This window comes from Grus americana, chromosome 3 (genome assembly GCF_028858705.1).
Source record: "Grus americana isolate bGruAme1 chromosome 3, bGruAme1.mat, whole genome shotgun sequence".
NCBI classification, from domain to species: Eukaryota; Metazoa; Chordata; class Aves; order Gruiformes; family Gruidae; genus Grus; species Grus americana.
Window position 1 is genome coordinate 67083357 of NC_072854.1, and position 20015 is coordinate 67103371.

Sequence of the window (20015 nt, forward strand, 5' to 3'; positions counted from 1 at the left end):
TACTTTCAAGCGTGACTCTGCAGTACCTGAACACTTCAGTGGCCCACAAGATGCCTGCGGTTCTATTTACGTGCCCTGCGAAGGCAGAGGCAAACCATTCCTGTTAAAAGGCCCACTTGGAGCAAAGACACCCCGCGAGAAACGACCGTCCGGCTGAGCAGCGCACGACATTTGCTGTGCTGTTTTGCAGCATTAGAATTAGCTCCCGTGCACAGAGGGAACAAAGATCAGTGTACACAGCCGTCCAAATCCAAGCCTAATTACAATCATAGGATTTGCATAGCAAACAAGAGTAATTTATCCCAGAGTAAAACTGTACCGCTCCGTTAGCCTTGTTCAGTTTTCACATAGAGGAATGCTGCATACATACCTTGTGGTATGACAGACTGTGGTAAGATATATTGCACGTGCAGTATGCCAGCCTCGGTTCTTCTTACACAAAGGTACACGAGGTTTTCCTGCCCTGTGGTTTGTTCTGCAGCACTCCTTGCTGGAAAAAGCTTGAAAACCTTGTCCCACGATATAATTTATTTGGCAAAAATTCAAAGCACTCAAAGAGGTAACACCAAGTTACTTTCCCATTATTGTGGGCCAATGCCACACATTTCCTCTGTAAAAAACATTTATGAAAGAAGCCTTACCTGTCCTAAGTTTGATGTGCAAAGTGCGTTTACAAAGGAGCTGAAGCTCTTAACTAATTAATAATTCATCCTATTTATAGTGTAGTAAAATAAAACTCATTATAATTACCAGAATTCAGAAGATAAGGATTTTATTCAAATCCCATTAACTTCTGATACTTTGTCATGCTAAATTTTCTACTGACTGATTTTCACTTTTTAACTGTAGTAACTGACCCCTAGTCCAACACAAAAATAGGTGAATGAAACTTTGTATTAGCAGAGTTACAACTGCTCAGCTCTGCATGGAAAAAAAGAAATTAAAAATAAATCAGGAAACCACAGTCCAGGCTGACTTTGCAATCGTAATTGCTTGCCTGAGCAAAGATTGCAAACTTGCACATTCACACACCTCACAGCGTATTATTTGGGAAGGAGGCATTGTATTTTCCATAATCCCACATCCAGAATAACAACCCCCCCAAAAAAGGAGGGGAAAAAGAAAAAAAAGGAAGATTTAGTCCTAAGTGCTCGAGGAGGAAACTTTCAATGGATTTCAAGCAGTGAGTTCCCACATCTTTGACACATGGAGACCCTGAAGCCTCACAGTCTCTATCCGGTGGAACCAGCACTGACATAGTGGAAAATGCTGCTGAGGCAACACCAGCTTGCAGGCAAGTGGACCAGAGCCTCTGAGATGCTGGTGGAAGGGGAGGAGGAGTCCTGGTCCTGTACAGGGGTGAGCAGCACCCGGCAAGTAAACGCCTACACCTCTTTTGGGGCTCTCTCTCCCCAGGGAGGAGAACCATAGGTGGTTTGCAAACATCCCAGCAATCGTTCTTAACATTAAACATATTCATAGGAACATTACCTCACTCTAGTAAAATGTAAAACTTAAAAAATTAGTTACTATATTTGGAGACAGAAACAGAGAACTAAAACAGCAAACATGCCTTATGTTACCCCATATGTTCAGTCAGACCAGCAGGTCGAGCTAATTCCCTAAAGCGGGGACCCGGCACTGCAGCTGAGCCCAGCCCTTAGGCATCCTGACCCAGGTGCTGATGGGCAGTGACACTTTCCCCCATACCGCCTCCATCCTCCCTGTGCCCTGCCTTCATTCTCAAGAGGAAAGAAGATCTGGAGGGAGGGTACATCCCTGGGTCTCCAGCAGTGGGAGATGATCCGTCAAGGCACCCGCTCCTGCCTCTCAGCAGTATGATCCTGTCCAGCACAGCTGTTGTTATGGAAGGATGCCTCTAGAAGGGAGGTTCAGCACTTATCTGACTGTAAAGAAATCTTCTAATGCAAAGCATGCATGTATTTTCCTGGCAGACATGAGTTTAAGTATGTAAACTCTTTAGAACTCCACAACTATTTGTTATACAAACATATAAATGATAACAACAACTATGATTCATTATTAGTTCCTAATAGGGAGTAATCGTGATGACAGTCGAGCACATCTGGGAACAGTAAGTTTTTTGCCTGGCGACCACAAAGTACTATGACAGGCATAGCCAGAAGGAATTTAACCAGCCTACCATAAAAAGTCATCCTTCCACCAACCCCGGCGGGGCTTTCTACCATGCTCCTTTTGTCTAGCAAATCTTAGAAGCAAAACAGTTAGGAAAGCCTCAAGGAGCACAGCCGGGCTGTGAAATTCAACGATGTGACTGCACACAGCAGCTTTAGGAGGATCTCATGATGCCTGTGCAGCAGAAGAATACCTGTGCTCTGCTGTATCTTACAAACTTCACAGCTAGGAGGGGAAAAAAAAGAAGTTACCTTCACTGTTTGAACACCTGAAAGAGCAGAAGCTTATAGGACTTTCCCACAAACTTAAAATAAAAAAAAAAAACCCAAACAAAACCAAACAGCAGGGAAGGTATGTAGGTGTGTTTATCAAGTTTAACTTCACTCTGCAGTCTGAGCAACTAGTTTATCAAAGTTCTTGGTAGGTTCATTCATCTAAAAATGACTTGAGATCAAAGCATTGATTGATTGAAATCTAATTAAAAAAATAATCTTTTTCTGGTTATTCTTAGGACTTAAATGTACATGTCACATTTCTGGTACACCACATGGGGTTTGGTTGCTATCAGAACCCATACCCATAACGAGCACAGTTCAAGTGAAGTCACTTCCCGTAGTTTACATGTAATAGCTTCTAATCAGCATGAACAAAGAGACTTCTCTCATTGCTGAAAGCTGAATACATTTCAAATGATCAAATTGAAAAATGTAGTTGGATTTTTCAGGGTTTTTTTTTTTTTTCCTTCTCTTCCCCCTCCCTCTACTGACTTGGCATGAAGTTGTATGAAATTAGATCCAGAAACAAAGGAGGTGGTTAATGGCAAATTCACAGCAACAACTGCCATTTTTTTTACAAGAATCAGCCTCAGTCCGCGTAGCCTGGTCCTAATGTCCAGTAAAAGCTTCCTGAGAGCCAAACCTTCCCGTTGTGCTCTGCTCATCTCCCACGAGCAGTCAGCAGCAGCTGGTCCTGGCACAAGGCTGTGGCTCCTGGCTGCGACACCTTCTTGCTGTAGATCTTCACTAGCACTGTCCAAACTGCACTGCTCCCATACTGCAGACAGCAAAACTAAAATCCCTCTGTCCACAGAAATACAGCCAGCCATCAGGAGAGACATATTCAAACTGCTCATAAGCACCCTGTGGTTCCTGGGCCACGTGTTGGACCCCCTAATCTACATCTCCCACAGCACAAGTGTTACCTCCCCCCACAAAAGTAGCTTTAATTGGCCTCAAACTTTTCTTTTTTGGGGAGATTTTTGGCAGGCTGGTTGATTTATTTTAGTGTCAGACATTTTACTGGATAATGTTAATGCTACTGCTGCAATTTAACAGACACCAGAATCTTCTTTGTTCTAGCAAAAAAACCCCCAAGAATGTATGTCTTCCTAAATGTATGTACGTATAAACACACATGCATGCAGCCACACACACCATATCAAGTGCATTAATACAGTTGACAATTCTATTCATGGCAGGTCAACACCACAGTTTCAATTCTGATAAACAAAGTGCAGCAATTCTAATGACTAATGCTTAGTATTAATTAGTGGAAATATTTCCAACCCTTGCAACATTTCCTTAAAAGGGAACCTTAGATTGGGTCTCTCTCTCCTTCACTGAACTTCGTTGTTACTGGCCACCAAGTCCAGATGACATGTGGAGGAAACTGGTGGAAGGCTTGGTGACAGACAAAAGCCACTTCTTCTTAGGAAACCAGCCCAAATTGATTCTTGCTCTTCTACTTGTGGCACAACTTTCAACGTGGACTTGCAGGAACTTTCCCAGCAAAGACGGTAGCGGTGAGGATGCATTTCCAGCTGCTTACTGGTATAAAGAACCAGGCAGGCAGACATGCTTTGGAGAATATGAGTTTACTGTAGGACACAATGAGGAAGCCTGGCGTGACAGAGAGAAGAGATGCTGTAGTCATCCTGTGGCGGGAGAACTTGAGGTCTTCAGAGGCAGTTATAACTAAACGAAGCAAGCTACAGCTACTGGGAATAAAAGCGCAGTGTAAAAACCATGGGACCTGCTTCTGCAGGCAGAAGCCCATACACTCAGCTCTCCTGGTGTGCAAGTAGCCACGTTATGAAAGAAGGAAGTCCGTATGGAGAAGTGAACACACAGACGCTTCAGACTGGTGGGGGCTGAGACCTTGGAGGGTCCTGAAACCAGGACAGAGGGCCAATCCTGAAATAACACTCCAATCCATATTACATTCAGTGGAAACTAAGTCTGAATAAAATTGGAAAATCAGTTAACTTTCTCAGTGAACTGTCCAAACCTCCTACTGGTATTCCAATTCACCCAAGAGAACAAAAAAGAAAGGTTTGGGTTTGCTTTTGGGTTTTTTGGGGGTTTTTTTGACTGATGAATCCTAAAGCATGTATTTAAAATACAGAAATGTAGGAGTCTTCTTTCAAAAGCACTGGGTTTTGTAAATGAGAGGTCATTAACAGCTTAGCAGAACAGCTTTAGCTCTTACTACGCATCACCTTCATAACAGAGGACACAGCCAACAACTTCTGTTATTACTTGCCTCACTTCCAACACGAAAAGGATGCTTCATTCCCAGCTTTTCTGGGAATGAAACGGGTACAAGACTCTCATCCTTAGCCTTTATGATCTTGTTAAATTATTCCTCTCTTTTAAGGCATGAAGTGATTTCTTTAGAAAATAAAAGTATAAACACTGGGAAGCTCTGCTGCCGAACAGACACAAAAATGTATTTCTGTGAAAAAAATACGCGTGCAAGTATCGTATCTGTGCTTCCATTTGCATGATCTCTTTTCTCCTGAGATCTAACATATACTTCTTTTTTCTACTCTAAAGACTTTCAATGGGAACCATAAGATAATTATCTAATGTCTTGACTGATACTGTACTAAAGAAATTATGTCCACCTGAGCTGCTTTAACAGACTGATTAAAAAAGGATAATAAAATTGGCAGCAGCAGATTAGGCAGCAGTATAGTACATTTCCCTTATAGTAACTATTTTCCTCAGGTATAAGGACAGCCTTGAGTCTAGTTCTCTAAAGTAGAGAATTACAAAGTACATGATTACAGAATATTACTGGAGAATTACATCTGAGAGTTGCAAAAATTTGTGGGTTTAGAAAAAATTGCAGATTTTTTCTGCAGATGAAGCACTCTAAACTCAAATTATAATGTATCTCCATGAAGCCCTATTTATTCTCCTGTTGACAGTCATCTCAGTTTGAGATTAAATAAAATCCAAACATTTTTTCTACATTTGTTTCTGATTAATTTGTAGTTTCTTGAAAGTATTTCCAAAAGTCACAAAAATAACAGATTACTAGAATCTAAGAAGCAACCTTGCAAAGCAAAATTGCAAAGAATTTGTTCCCGTTTTTATACTTTCCTAGCTCAAAAAACAAGATCAACAGATGGTAAAGGCATCACCTTGGGGGAAACACACCATTCCTCAGATACGTATTTGTATAACCCTGGTCATTTAACATGCATATTTACTTAGAGCTGTGTATAATCACATATCCCACTTTGTATTTGGTATCTCTTACTCTATTGGTTGGAAATCAATTATTTTATACTCCCTTCCACTTCAACACTGCCAATAGGTCACAACGATATTCCTATTTTATGAAGAACCTTGATGTTAGTAGAGGCAAAGGGACAACTGTCTTGCCAAAACATCCCCATGTACTTCCCTACACACCTCTCTGCCTAAACACAGTCCAGTGAGTTAGTTAAACATAACGCACTCCGTCCTGCCTTATCGCCCAAGTAACAGAGAACAAATGCCACCTTTCATGTCACACATGAATCATCTACTTTCTCCTCCATTATACTAACTAAAAAAGCTCTAATCAACTGAGCTTTCCATGACCGTAATTCTTTTCTACTTACCCCATTACAACTACCCAGAAACCCCCAACATTTTCATGACACATCTAGACTATGGGATTAAAATGACCTACAAATATACCTCCTTTCCAACTCAAATGTTAACCTTAAATTAGCTTTAAAATTTAGCAGCTTCCATATATCATGTATAAATACACTTAAATGAGGTCAAAAAACACTCTCAACACATTTGGATAACAATGATGACAACAGAGCTCACAAACACCAGTATCAGCCTGCTTGCGCTCAATGTTTTTACGTCTTTGTCAAAATCACCAATGCATTTGCTTTTCTTTTTGCTTTTCCCTCTGAAAATCTTAGAAATTTAAAGGCAGATGCTACAAGCAACAATGTTGACACTCTGCAGTTAAGCAATGTATTTTCATTTTCAGGATCGCAAAGTATTCTAAAGAAGGCATGTTTGCATACGGAGCCCCAATGCTTCCAAGAAAAAACAGATAAGTTATCTGCTGCAGAGAAGAGCAAAATGAGACAAAACTAGTAAGATTACTAGCTCAAAGTCACTCAAAGCACAAATGCCAGACTGAGGAACACAAACTACTCTGATAAAATGTGAATCTTCCCAAGCACTTCCCCCAAAATGAGGGGGAAATGAGTCTTCAAACTGCGCACACACACACACAGACACTTTGGAGCAGGTTCGCGAGACAAAACCAGCAATTCCTACTCACATGACAGCGATTATTTCATTTGGAGCTTGCCCTTACACTTGAACTGATAAAGGAAAAAATGACATTACTTGACTTTTTTTTCTGCAGCCATAAGTTGGCCACACCTGAAAGTTGTAGCTACGTGAGCTGAGAAACCTTTTTCTTCAGTCACCACAGAAACTAATACAGAAACTCTGGCGATTTGTTCTCCTGTTTTCAGTAGAAAATTTACATATGAATTACACACCAAATTCCTTTGGTCTGATAAACTGTTCTGGACTCCCATGAAGAAAAAATACTGCTGCTTCATCATCCTCCTCCTCTTGCTATTCTTTGCTGTCTTTACAAAAAACCTGTACATCTAAAACCAGAAAGCGTAGTGGTAAGTCCATCTTTTGCCTTGAGTCTACGCATAGAAACAGATATTTGGAAATAAATACTTACATTTCAAGGGATCTTAGATTCCCAGATTTTCTGCCAGACAGGCCCTCTTGTTAGTCACTGCCTTGTGTGAAAGTATTAAGGCAGCGATTTGTACCAGTCAAGAAATCATCTGATGCAATTCAGCTGATTCTCAAAGACATAAAGAACTGCATATAATAGCCTACACAAATGACTGATGTTCAGGGCCTGACTGCAAGACCCAGATACCAAATTATTTCCTAGTACTTTTCATATTCATTAATCACCATTAGATAAAGAACAAATGAACATACACAGAGGCTAGAAACAGCACAAGACTCACTTAGGTGTTTCCCATGACAGAATACAATTCAAACATTGTTTTTGCACTCAAGAACAAAAATGCAAACATTTCATAATCGCGCTACGTATGGGAAATCAAAACAATCCTTACCTTATTTAAAATGGCATTTTTAGCAAAAAGTCAGGCTATGCTAGTACAAGGTGGCAGGAACTGTGCCATCCTCCTTCGGCAGACTTTCCCAAATGTCCCTCTGTTCAACTAAGTAACTCCGCTCTGTTTTGTTTCCCCAAGAGGACCCATTCAGCACCATGTGCTCCTTTTCAGCTGTCAATAAACAGAAGCGGTGAATTCCCCCGCGCTTCACAAAGCTAGTTAGGCATAGCCATTCATTTCTTCAGGAAAACAGGGCATTGATTTCAGCAAATTCCCAGAGAGCAGCTACAACAAAGAGATCAAAGACCCACCTCCTTTCCTGCCTGGCTTTGGCTGGCTGGACCAGAGGAGCAGCGACAGGTTTCCCGAAGAGCGGGCTGAGCCCCACTGACCACCGCGTGCTCCATTCACACCCGTTGCCTTCCTACAGTCCCGGGACAGCCCCCGGCGCTAACCGTGACAAACCCCTACATTCAGGCAGCATAATATACTGCACGCTAGTTCATCCAAGGATAAAAAGAAAAACAAGCTCCAGGGGAAGTTCGCTGCTTCCCCAACCAGCCAAGCCTCAGTAGCTGCCAGACATTTTATAAACTTCTCTTTTTTTCCTTAGCTTCTCCATCTAAAACAGATAAACACTTGCTACACCTCAAATTCATCATGCCAAAACTTCACTGGGATGTTGGCTTTTTCAGTTTATTTCCAGAGGCTTGAAGACTTGGCTGCTGGAGTTTGAGGTCTAGCCACAGCAGCCCTTGTGTTGTGCAGCCATGACGTTTTCTTTGTGCAATTCACCCCAGACTGCAGGGGTTTTTTTCCTAGGAATCTAAGGGGGTTTGGTCTGGTTTGGTTAGACTTTTTTCTTTTTATTTATATATCTAGTCTTCATTAATGTGATCTGGAACAAGATTTTTAATCCTGGAATTTGACCTTGTATTGAACCAAGCATTAGTGAAAGCTGATGCTGTGGTCAGGCTTAGGGACTGGGTGGTTAGTCTACATGTCTACTACTAAACATTAAGAGCCAGAGACTGTCCCCTGGTGCTGAGACCACCTGGCATCAGCTCCACGTGTCTAAATGCTCCTCACCTCCTTCCCTTTTCCCCCCCAGTTTGGTTACATCCAAACTCCTTACCTGGAACAGAGCCTTGGTGTTGTTGCCTGTTAGCATAGACCAGTACTACACTCATGGGCTGGCTCCACACTATTTATTTATATAAAAACAAACATCAAGATCTAGAGTCACTTCACATCTGTACAGATTTGCCATGTTATTCTTTAGTGTTCTCTTGTGCACTGACACATTCCCAAAGCACCACCTGGCTGTCACAAACCCCACATGCAAATGTATTACCACCAGCTTGCACCCGGAAAGTCTCCTGAGCACTGGTACCGCCTCAGCACTCTTCACATGTCTCTGAGAAGACAAATGTCTATCCCTCTAGCATGACCACGTGTCACAGGACCTGCCACAGCACAAGTGGTACAATACTGAGAATCACAGAATCACAGAACGGCAGGGGTTGGAAGGGACCTCTGGAGATCATCTAGTCCAACCGCCCTGCTAGAGCAGGATCACCTAGAGCAGGTTGCACAGGAATGCATCCAGACAGGTTTTGAATATCTCCAGAGAAGGAGACTCCACAACCTCTCTGGGCAGCCTGTTCCAGTGCTCTGTCACCCTCAAAGTGAAGAAGTTCTTCCTCATATTCAGATAGAACTTCCTGTGTTCCAGTTTGTGCCTGTCGCCCCTTATCCTGTCGCTGGGCATCACTGAAGAGAGCCTGGCCCCATCCTCTTGACATCCACCCTTAGATATTTACAAGTATTGATGAGATCCCCTCTCAGTCTTCTCTCCTCCAGGCTAAACAGACCCAGCTCTCTCAGCCTTTCCTCATATGAGAGATGCTCCAGTCCCCTAATCATCTTTGTAGCCCTCCACTGGACTCTCACCAGTAGTTCGCCATCTTTCTTGAACTGGGGAGCCCAGAACTGGGCACAGTTGGACACAGAGAAGACCAGGGACAGGTGGTAGGGATGACTGATCGTTGCACAGAGGATAGCTGAGGACACAAGGAAATACAGAACTGCAGAATTATCTAAGTTCCAAGAGATCTGTGGAGACAGAATTGGGAGATCAACTAGCCCAGCCTCCTGTGGAAAGGAGGCCCTTAGATTAGTGTTATCCAGAGCCCTGTCAAGCCATATCTTGAATATTTCTAGCACCGGAAATTCCACCACTTTGCTATTCCAATGTTTAATCAATCACATGGTAAAAATACCCCTTATATCCAAGGGCATCTCCCCTGAAGCAACTTGTGGCCATCACCTGTTGGCCTGTCACAGTGCATCCTCGTGGAGACAAATGCTTCTACCTTCTTCTCCATAACCACTATTTTTCTACTGGAAGACCATGACTAGATTCCCCTGAGTCTTCTCTTCTCCAGGATGAACACACCCAACTCCTTCAGCTTCTCAGGTGACAACTTCTCTAACCAACTGACCACTAGGGAAAGCGTGAGAGAGGTGCCAATGCTAAACTGAAGAGAGAAAAATGAAACTGCCAGGGCATAAATTAGCTGAAACAGTCAAACCAGCTTAAACATCTGAGTAGAGCTGAGGAGCCTAAAGTGACTTTGAGCAGGACCACTGTGCAGTCACCCTGCCCTCTCTCTTTAACATTTCACTCCTGACAGCAGTTTTGCCTGTTGTATACAGGAGTCAGGCATATTACATTCCTAATTTAGAGTTCTCCCTGTGTCTAAAATGGCACTTAAGCATGCCCCAAAATTGTCAGTTAGCAGAAAAAGCTCAAAAAATGCACTTTCACAAATAACTTGCAGTACAGATATCGCCTCCACAAATAGCTGCTATCTGCCACTAATGTTTTTACATTTATTAACAGACTACAGTTATTGACCCAAAATTTTGTTTCTTTGCTCCTGTGAGGAAGTATTGGAGACTGATAAAACGGGTTCCTGAAAATTCCCCTCTCTTATACTGAACAGTGCGCAGCTGGGCAGCCCTCAGAGGCAATGATAAAAAATGGCAGCTGAGGCACTGGAGGGACTCCAAAAGAGAGCATGTATATGAGGTCAATAAGCATAGAAAATGTGCTTAATGCTGCAGATAGCTTAGGCTGGAGTGAGAGCGCGCAAGTATTGGGGAGACCTGAGTGGCAGGTTTTTGCAGTAGTTACAACAGCAAAATATAGGAATATGCCACTTGTATATTCTTTACTGTTGAAAAAGAAGGACAGATGATAAAGATGAGGAGTGAGATTTGGATGCAGCTTGGATAACGATGCCTTGGAAACACAGGAGTTAAATTCACAAAGTGAATAAAAAAACCCCAAGCACATCACTCAGTAGTCATCTGGGATGGTATTTGTGCCAAAGATAGATAAAACATTTGAGATAGTATTGCAATTTTTAAGTTTCAATGAACCAGTCTGTTCTTATAGATGGGCCGGATTTTTACAATTTTACTCATATTAAGTCATGCCTTATTCCAAGAATAATCGCGTTGATTATAATGGTAATATTGTTCTACAGATGTCTCAGAAGAAACGCAAATGTAAAAGCAGACTTTATACTTAAGATAAAAGACATCAATCATGAGCACATCTGGGAATCTGATAAAAACATATGATACAAAAAATCACTGTGGGATGACGGAAATGTACTTACATAGCAGGTCTGTGGACATGTTTACAGATCAGGCAAAGGAAACCTACATAAAATAAATGAAAAAAGAATGATCAGTTTTCTGAACTAGCACTATTCACATTTAAACCTCATGCTAGTTATATGCATAGTTTTTTAGAGATCCTTAGGAAATGAGGAGACCACATCTAGGGAAATCTAACAAGGAAGAATTTCAATTTGTGGAGAAAAAGAGTAAATCCATCTATTTTTTATTCCGTAATAAACGATTCCACTTCATTTCACAAACAATATGAATTTACAATATTAATGTAATACATTTTAATTAAGAGCAATTCACTGTATCCTACTTCTTCATCAACATTTATTATTAAAACAGAATTTTCAGGCGCCATGTGTTTTACCCCATTGCATGCCATTCTGTGTTTAAGCCTGCTATTTCTGGTATTCATCTTCAGAGTTCTCACCCTTGCAAAGTCAAAGGGAATATTAATTAGATACAGGACAAGACATTTTATTTGCTCTCTTGAAAGACTTCTGGAGACTTCTAGCTTTCTGTTGAACTCTGTTCATCTTGTTCCTCTCCCATTCATCTGCTGGTTTTTGACTGAAATTTTACTATAAGCACGTAGGAGCAGAGCCTGTCTTTTCTGGAGCTTTCTGAGCAGCCTCTAACATAGTGGGTTCCCAATGTGTGGATTAGGCTACTTGGAACAACTGAAATAATAAAAGGCATACAAATAACAGCATAAATCACATCAGCTTATGCCATTTTGTTGTGTCCTGTACAAGTCTTGAAAATTTCAGACAGGGTTTGAAGGTGTACGTATATATGATTGAGGGTGAAAACTTGCCTCTGATGAAGACAACAGTATTCTATTGCTGACTGAAATGGGTCAAAGATAACATCTTCATTTTTAAAAACACAATGATCGCTAGTAAGATACTTGACATTATGGGAGAACTGAGAGAGGAGGAGCATGGAAGAAGGCAATAAAGACGACAGGAAAAGTGGATGGTAAAGAATACCGAGAACAGAGGAGGAAACAGACTCAAGGGGCACAAAGAAGTGGTAAGATAAGGTGAATACAGAGCACCATGAGGCAGAGAGGAGTCAGTGGCCTGCTGATGAGAATTTGCCAAGGAAGAAGCTGTGACTCTGGCAGGTTGCCCAGAAGCAGGATGAGGAAGGCGAGATCCAGCGATCTGCTGAAATCTCCCCACACACTGTTGTGCCATTTGCAAGTTTAGGAATACTAAGATAACATTTCTGTTGATCCATTGTCAGCACCTAAGTTGCCTGTCTTAGCTTGAGGATATGCTGTTTGTCCCTGCATACAAAAGCAGCCATGCTGAGCATTCCCCCCAGCATGTACTCAACAATGATGTGCATACAGATCATCATTACTGGGCAACATAACAAGTATGCTGACTGCATTAGCAAGTTAGCAATTGATAAACTTACATATCCTCATGTGTTCGGTTTGCGTGGCAAGGTTTTGGTAGCGGGGGGGCTACAGGGGTGGCTTCTGTGAGAAGCTGCTAGAAGCTTCCCCTGTGCCTGATAGAGCCAATGCCAGCCGGCTCTAAGACGGGCCCACCGCTGGCCAAGGCCAAGCCAATCAGCGCCTCTGTAATAACATATTTAAGAAGAAGAAAAACACTTAGAGAGAGCTTTTGTAGCCGGAGAGAGGAGTGAGAAGATGTAAGAAACTCTGCAGACACCAAGGTCAGTGCAGAAGGAGGGGGAGGAGGTGCTCCAGGCGCCGGAGCAGAGATCCCCCTGCAGCCCCTGGTGAAGGCCATGGTGAAGCAGGCCGTCCCCCTGCAGCCCATGGAGGAAGGATGAGGGGGTGTAGAGATTCCACCTGCAGCCCGTGGAGGACCCCATGCCAGAGCAGGTGGAGGCACCTGAAGGAGGCTGCGGCCCGTGGGAAGCCCACGCTGGAGCAAGTTCCAGGCCGGACCGGTGGACCTGTGAAGAGGGGAGCCCACGCCAGGGCAGGTTTGCTGGCAGGACTTGTGACCTTGTGGGGGACCCCACGCTGGAGCAGTTTGCTCCTGAAGGTCTGCACCCCATGAGAGGGACTCCATGCTGGAGCAGGGGAATGATGAGAGGAGTCCTCCCCCTGAGGATGAAGAAGTGGCAGAAACACCGTGAATGAACTGACCGTAACCCCCATTCCCCGTCCCCCTGTGCCGCTGAGGGGGGGAAGGTTGAAGCCGGGAGTGAAGTTGAGCCCGGGAAGATGGGAGGGGTGGGGGGAAGTGTTTTAAGAGTTGATTTTATTTTCTCATTCCTCTACTCTGTTTTGCCTAGTAATAAATTAGATGAATTCCCTCTCTAAGTTTGGTCTGTTTTGCTCGTGACAATAATTAGTGAGTGAGCTCTCCCTGTCCTTATCTCGACCCACAAGCATTTTGTTATGCCTTTTCTCCCCTGTTTGGTGAATGAGGGGAGTGAGAGAGCGGCTCTGGTGGGCACCTGGCCTCCAGCCAGGCTCAACCCACCACACCTCATTTAAGTGCTCATGGATCCAATCCTAAAACCAGGACACAGAAAGTTAGTAAACTAGACTTGCTATCTTATCATGTGTCTCATCAGGACATAACCAAACCCCCAAGGATTCAAATTGTCAGTCCTAGCATAAAAGACAATATGTAAAGAAAATACAATTTATAGATGCTCTGCACTCTGGAATTTGGAAGAGTTCTGATGTCAAAATATAAAGAACTGCCTGGTCTTTCCTTCCCACATGCTTAAATATGTCTTTCAAGCCTATGCTGCCTTCACCAAACAGAAGACAAGTACAAGGTTTGCATTTTAGAGTGATTTCCAATGGTGGGTGGTGAGGGGTAGTTGGCAGGTATACTGCAGTCTTTATTGCAGAAAATTCATATTTTGAACACAAAACCAAAAAGATTCCTCCCACCTTTGGGCTGCACACATTCCCCATTCTCACATCAGTGAGATAAAACTGACAGGGAGCAGCTCATCAGCAGACCTTCAGCAGGGAAGACACTACAAGGAAAGACACTTCAATTGCCCTGGCTACCCAGGGCATCTCAGACAGCACTAGATGCTTATGTTTCAGTAAATTAATCAAGTCCTACAGTATTGCAGTTGCAGTTTGTCTGTTTTGACAAGAAGCCAGGCAGAGAACAGGCGGGCTGCTGGCACATCGCTTCTGTCTGAGATCAAGGGGACTGCAGATGAGGCACGAAACGCAAGTGCCAGAATATCAACTTCTCTTCTGTAACCTCTGTTCTCTGCCAAAACAGCTGCCTCCAGTGAACACAGAGATTATAAACTGGCTTTTGTCTCTGACTGGGACTGCGTGGAGATGTGAGAGAGAAGCAGTAATGGGGCCCGCACACTAAAAGGACATCAGCGAGTCCTCTGTCCAGGTGAAAACAGCTATGCTGAGAGCAGGCCTCTAAGCAGCAAGTGTCCTAGCCAGAAAACACTTTCTTTCTGCAAAAAAACAACTCTGCAGTTTGACTCCATTCAAGCTGAGAGTGAGGCACTTGTCTGTGGTGCTAATTTCTAAGAATTTAGGCCTTGCCGAGGAAACAGTGGACTTCAATGGCATCCATATGTGACTGTACACATGCCAACTTTTGTCATCCCCAGAAACAGCGGGCTACATCTTGTCATTGTCAAAGCAGTGCCATCAACTAATGAAGATTTCATCCTCCCACTGAATTACTTGAGAAAAGGATTTAATTGTGCTGGCATTCAATCTGCAGGGCAATTACCTGGTACACCACCACAACACAACAACCTCTCCCCTTCCATATGGTTTGAGTCAGTAGTATACCTTCATCCTCCCACATCTGGTCTGCAGCAGTCTCCTGTCATGAGAGAGTCCAGCCTCAGTTCAGCCTCTCCCCATTCCCCACACGCCTGCCATCCAGCCATGTGCCAGTGACACTGTGGTCCGTAACACCCCAGTTAAGGTTTGGTTGAATTATTCTGTGGTATAACTTTGGGGGTAGAGGAGGGGGCATGGAGAAGAAGGAACACAAATGTTGGCTGGGACAGAAGACCATACCTCTTGACACAGAGACTGCAATAGGGCAGAATGACATCAGAGGGATTCAGATGAAGAACAGCACAATCCAGAGCAACACAAACACCTATGAGACACCTCTGCTGCAATCAAAAGGCTGATCTGCTTCTGGGGCGGGGGTAGCTATCAGAAGCATGAGGAGGTTCTCCATTCACTTATTACCCAGAAGCAGCTACAAAAACCACAGTAGGAAAGTCCTATTGCACAGGCTGGCTCTTCCTTCCCAAACCCTTTTACCCATGCTGACAGGTCTGCCTTCCCCTGCAGTCTGGAGCCAGGAAGGAATTGGTCCGTGACACTGTCATCTACCTGCAACCCCTCACAGCATTAAAGGCGCTTACCAGTACAGGCAGGTCACCTTGTACAGAGCTCTACTCCTAACAGTCTTCCTAGGATGCGGACGAAGGTACAAGACTCTGCTGCAGAAGATTTGACCCAAAGAATGAGGGCACTACAAAGAGGATAACCATAAATCACCAAGGTGTTTTTTCTCCACAGGCCATCAAATCCTGGGAAACTTTCTCTTTTTTTCCTCTGTACGGTCCTCTGATGAAGCAGCATTACCTGCAGCAACCCTGAAGTGCCCAAGTCCAGCCCTTGGGGAGGACATGGAGACTACAAACCAAGAGGGAACACCTCTGTGAAGGCATCCCAGTCACTGCAACACAAGCCACTTGCAGAACAACAGAGCAGTGGGTGCACCAACACAGGGAACTGCTCCTCTTCTAGCAGTCTGTCAGGACATTATCTCCGACAGAGTGAGGATAAGCACAGCAAAGTGTATTTGCAGAAGCAAGGGAGCGTAAGCAGAACTACTAGTTCCTTCATAAGCTATGCCAGTTCTTCCCCAGTTACCCTCAACATGGACCCAGAACTGCCTGTCCTCCTAGCTGCAGAAAACCACCACCACAAGTCCCTCTCCTGCTTCAAGGTCAGCCCTCTGGCGCATTAGGGCACCGCTTGCACAGTGTATTGCCCCCCAATCAAAAGGGCTCCAACACATGCAGCAGGTCATGGCAGCCATTTATGCTGTGCCAACCAGGCACAGTGCCTGGTGGTTTCTGGCCACATCAGTCACTTGTCAATCTAAACTTAGATGGCTGGCCAGTGGCCATGCTGGCCTCAGTTTAACAGTCCCATTGGCCAATCTTCTGTGGTTTTACTCCTTGCAGACCACACTGACATACCACATCGACCTTTATGTGAAGTGTTGCAGGTATATTGGCCAAATTTGCTGTCCTGCCCACACAGCCAAAAGAAGTTGTTTGTGGTTGCTCTTAAAAAACTGTCCTTTCTCATCAGTGAATGGGCAGAAGAGGAGGAGGAGCAGCAGAGTGGGGGATGTTTCCCATACTTGAAAATTGCAGCCCTGAAAATTTGAGGCAAAGCCTTATGAGGTTCTGAACAGGCTTTCAGGTATCAGGAAATTAGCTCGCACATTTAGGTTGAATAGGACTTGATGAGTTAAGTATAACAGATGGTTAACAGTCTACAGATAGCAAAACAGTGATTACAGGCACTGGATGATGAAAAGCTCAATGCTCTGTAGTAGTGAAAAGTGGTTATGTGCCGGTTAGAGGAAGTGAGTATGGGTTCTGCACCACCTATCGAGGAGAAGGACATGTTGAAGAGTACATTGGTGTAGGAGTCAGGATTTTAGGTTTTGCTTTTCTTAGTTGTTCCACCATTGCCACAAATTTACAGACTACGCATTTTGTGTTTCGCAAGTGACTACAGTGGACACACTATATGGGTATGCATTATGGTGGAGGGATTGCCCTGGGACATCCAAGGTCCACAGTGGGAAAGGCAATGCCTGTTACCCCTTCTGCTCTGATGCAGAGGATGTGGGAGTAATGAAATCAGACAGCCAGTTTCCAGGTATTGTCCATGAAGAGGACCTACATGAGGATCAGGGTCACTGCTGCACCAAAGGAAAGGTGGCTCCCACGAGGAAATGCACAGCAAGGGAAACCAGCCCACCCGAGGCCTCTGGGGCTGTTCATGATGCACATGAGACATCCATGAAGGCTGCCAACAACAGCCTTGATAACTACCTTGCTTACCAGTAGTTCGCATTGAGAGGGAGTGAGAGGGGTAGCAAAGGCTCCACACTCTACTCCTCCTGCGCCTGGAAAATACTATGATGACACCTGGCTAAAGTTTCTGAATGTAGTTCTCACCTAAAGTCCTGTATCCACTGCAGGTCACTGCAGATTTCTAGGAGGATGACCCAGTTTTACCAACCATCACTTGCTTCACTGGCCCTGAAGCTCGTCTTCACCAGAGACGACAAACTCCATGGCAAGGGAGGCCAGGAAACTGCTCTGTGAGAGACCTTTGCAACGTCTGCAACGTAAAACTACAACTAGCTGTTCAAGACAGCCGTCCTGCAGGTAACACCACAGCATTCTCACATGGGTTCACATGAAGGACCTATTCCGCTGACCTGACTCTCTTTCAGAAGAGGTACATTTACCTTCCCTGGCATCATGCCCCAGAAAGCCAGAGGAAAAGCAGGCACTGATGTGGGAAGAGACATAAGTGGCAGTAACAGGAAAAACTTTCATACTGCCACACTGACACTGTGGGTGATACCCTTATGGTTGCATCATGATGCCATCTGTAGACACGACAACATGCTGTTTGCAAGAGAGACCTTTGCCACACAAAGACCTGGGTCACAGCTTTTGAAATATGAACACTGTGAGTGGAAACATGGCTGTTCTAAACCAGTCAGCATCTGCCCCACCCCAAGCCCTCAGAGGTTATTACAGAATTCCTTACATTACTTTCTGCATAAAAACAATGTCAAAAAACAATGACAATTGTCAGCACAGGCATACTCTTTCTAATGATCTAACATTATACAGGTAAAAAATGCAACTCAGTTTCATGCTGCATGCCAAAGAGATGCATTTAGTTAACCAGTCATCAGAAGACTCTTGATGCTGTGAAGTCATCTGTCCACCTTACTCATGCAGCTAAAAAGTGGATGCTGCTATACTTCAGATACTCAGAAGAATGTCCAGGACAATCCATTTATAGATTCACAACAGCCCCACAGAGATGACATTGTTGTCTAAGTACGTTTTACCACATTTTAACTGTGTAAAGGTAAAACGCAAGTAAAAGCATTTTTTTCAAGACATCTATGGTAAGTAATACGGTTGCAGATGTCTTTAAAATACACAAGCAAAGATGTGACAGGAAAACCACACTTAACCTACTTACACCAAGATTAAATCAGGAAGGACTTTCTTCCCCCATTACAGAAATCATTTGCCAGGGTTTAACTTTCAGCATACCTCATGCCTCAGGTTGCATCCATCAGAAGAAAACATACCTTCAGGAAACAATGCATCTATTACACAGCATTAGCATTCCACTAGTGTCCCTACTTGTTCTCGTTTGGCTACTGCTAGTGCTCGTGCTGGGCTAACTGCATTTCTGCTGTGACATAGTTTCTCCTCTCCTGAATTCATGAACAGGAAGGAAAATCATAATGATATAGAAATGATTTAAGTATTAACGGAGTACTAACAGGGAAAATGAATATGCAGGGCCAAAATCTACATTGAGAGAAACCTATGTAGATTTTTCTGAAGTTTGTGTTAGTCCCACATGTGCATCCAGCATCCATAATCAAGATTTAGTACCTGCTAAATACAACTCTTCAAACATGTCCGACAGTAAAATTCCGTGCATTTTATATCTGCAACATGTAGAGTCCCTCACTAGAGAAAACATGAAATTATAAATCACTATATAATTTATCATATAAAATAGCATATACTTGTGTATTTACAAAATTACATATTTTTTTCAAATCATGGAACTATTTTATAATTATAAAACAGAATGACTCTTTTACCATCATAACATTTTTCTTTATGTACAGGATTCTGTATCTTTCCCTTGATTAAGCAAAGAACTTGAGCAGTACAACACAAACGCTTGTGCCCCAGATCCAGAAATCTGGCTTGCTGATGTTGCAGAAGTTCTTCAAATGTGAGTCTTATTTGTGAATGTAAAAAATAATGAAAACCCAAAGTTATATATGGAACATCTCTCTCTTTTACAAAGGACTATGCAGATGTAAAAGAACAGTACACAAAATCACAAGGCAGACTGTGGGTGGATAAAAGTCATGCCATTCAAGGATATGTTTTCTCCACTGTGTTTACTAAGAATATTTTGTATACCCTCATGATACAGTTTTAAAGTGTGTATACACACACACAAATACTATACAAATATATAAACTAGTCCTGCTGCTGAAGGAAACTTCATAACTATATACACATCTCTACAGGTTAAATGCCTTGATATGCAAGCAACCAAGAGCACTGCCAGTTTCCAGTGACTTCAAGAGGTCAGGCAGTAAGACATCCTATTGACATCGATAATTTTTGCATCAGTTGGCTATTATTTTGCCAAAGCTATACTGAGTGTTAAATTTGGATACGTAAAAAGTCCCTGCACCAACCGACCAATATTTTAACCTGGTTACGATCATCATCAAATATGGTCCACATATGCAGCTAATCTATCCAAGTCTCTTTTCAGTTTAAAGCAAAAAACGAATTTGCATTAAAAGTAAATCCATTTTATATCCTGTGTCCTGATACCAGAAACACAAAGAGCAACAAATCCCACTCCTTGTTTCTAAGCAAGTTTTTCCTGTTCTGAAATATGGCA

General features: G+C 43.2%; 1 protein-coding gene across 6 annotated transcripts in view; it reads right to left on the reverse strand.

Moving 5' to 3' along the window:
- Nucleotides 1-20015, reverse strand: part of PLAGL1 (PLAG1 like zinc finger 1) — a 50364-nt gene that overhangs the window by 17648 nt on the left and 12701 nt on the right. For all 6 annotated transcript variants that reach the window (XM_054821864.1, XM_054821865.1, XM_054821863.1 and 3 more), the window contains exon 2: nt 11266-11308. In XM_054821864.1, coding sequence (XP_054677839.1) covers nt 11266-11284 — 19 coding nt within the window. In that variant the 5' untranslated portion in view covers nt 11285-11308. The remainder of the gene's footprint in view (nt 1-11265; nt 11309-20015) is intronic.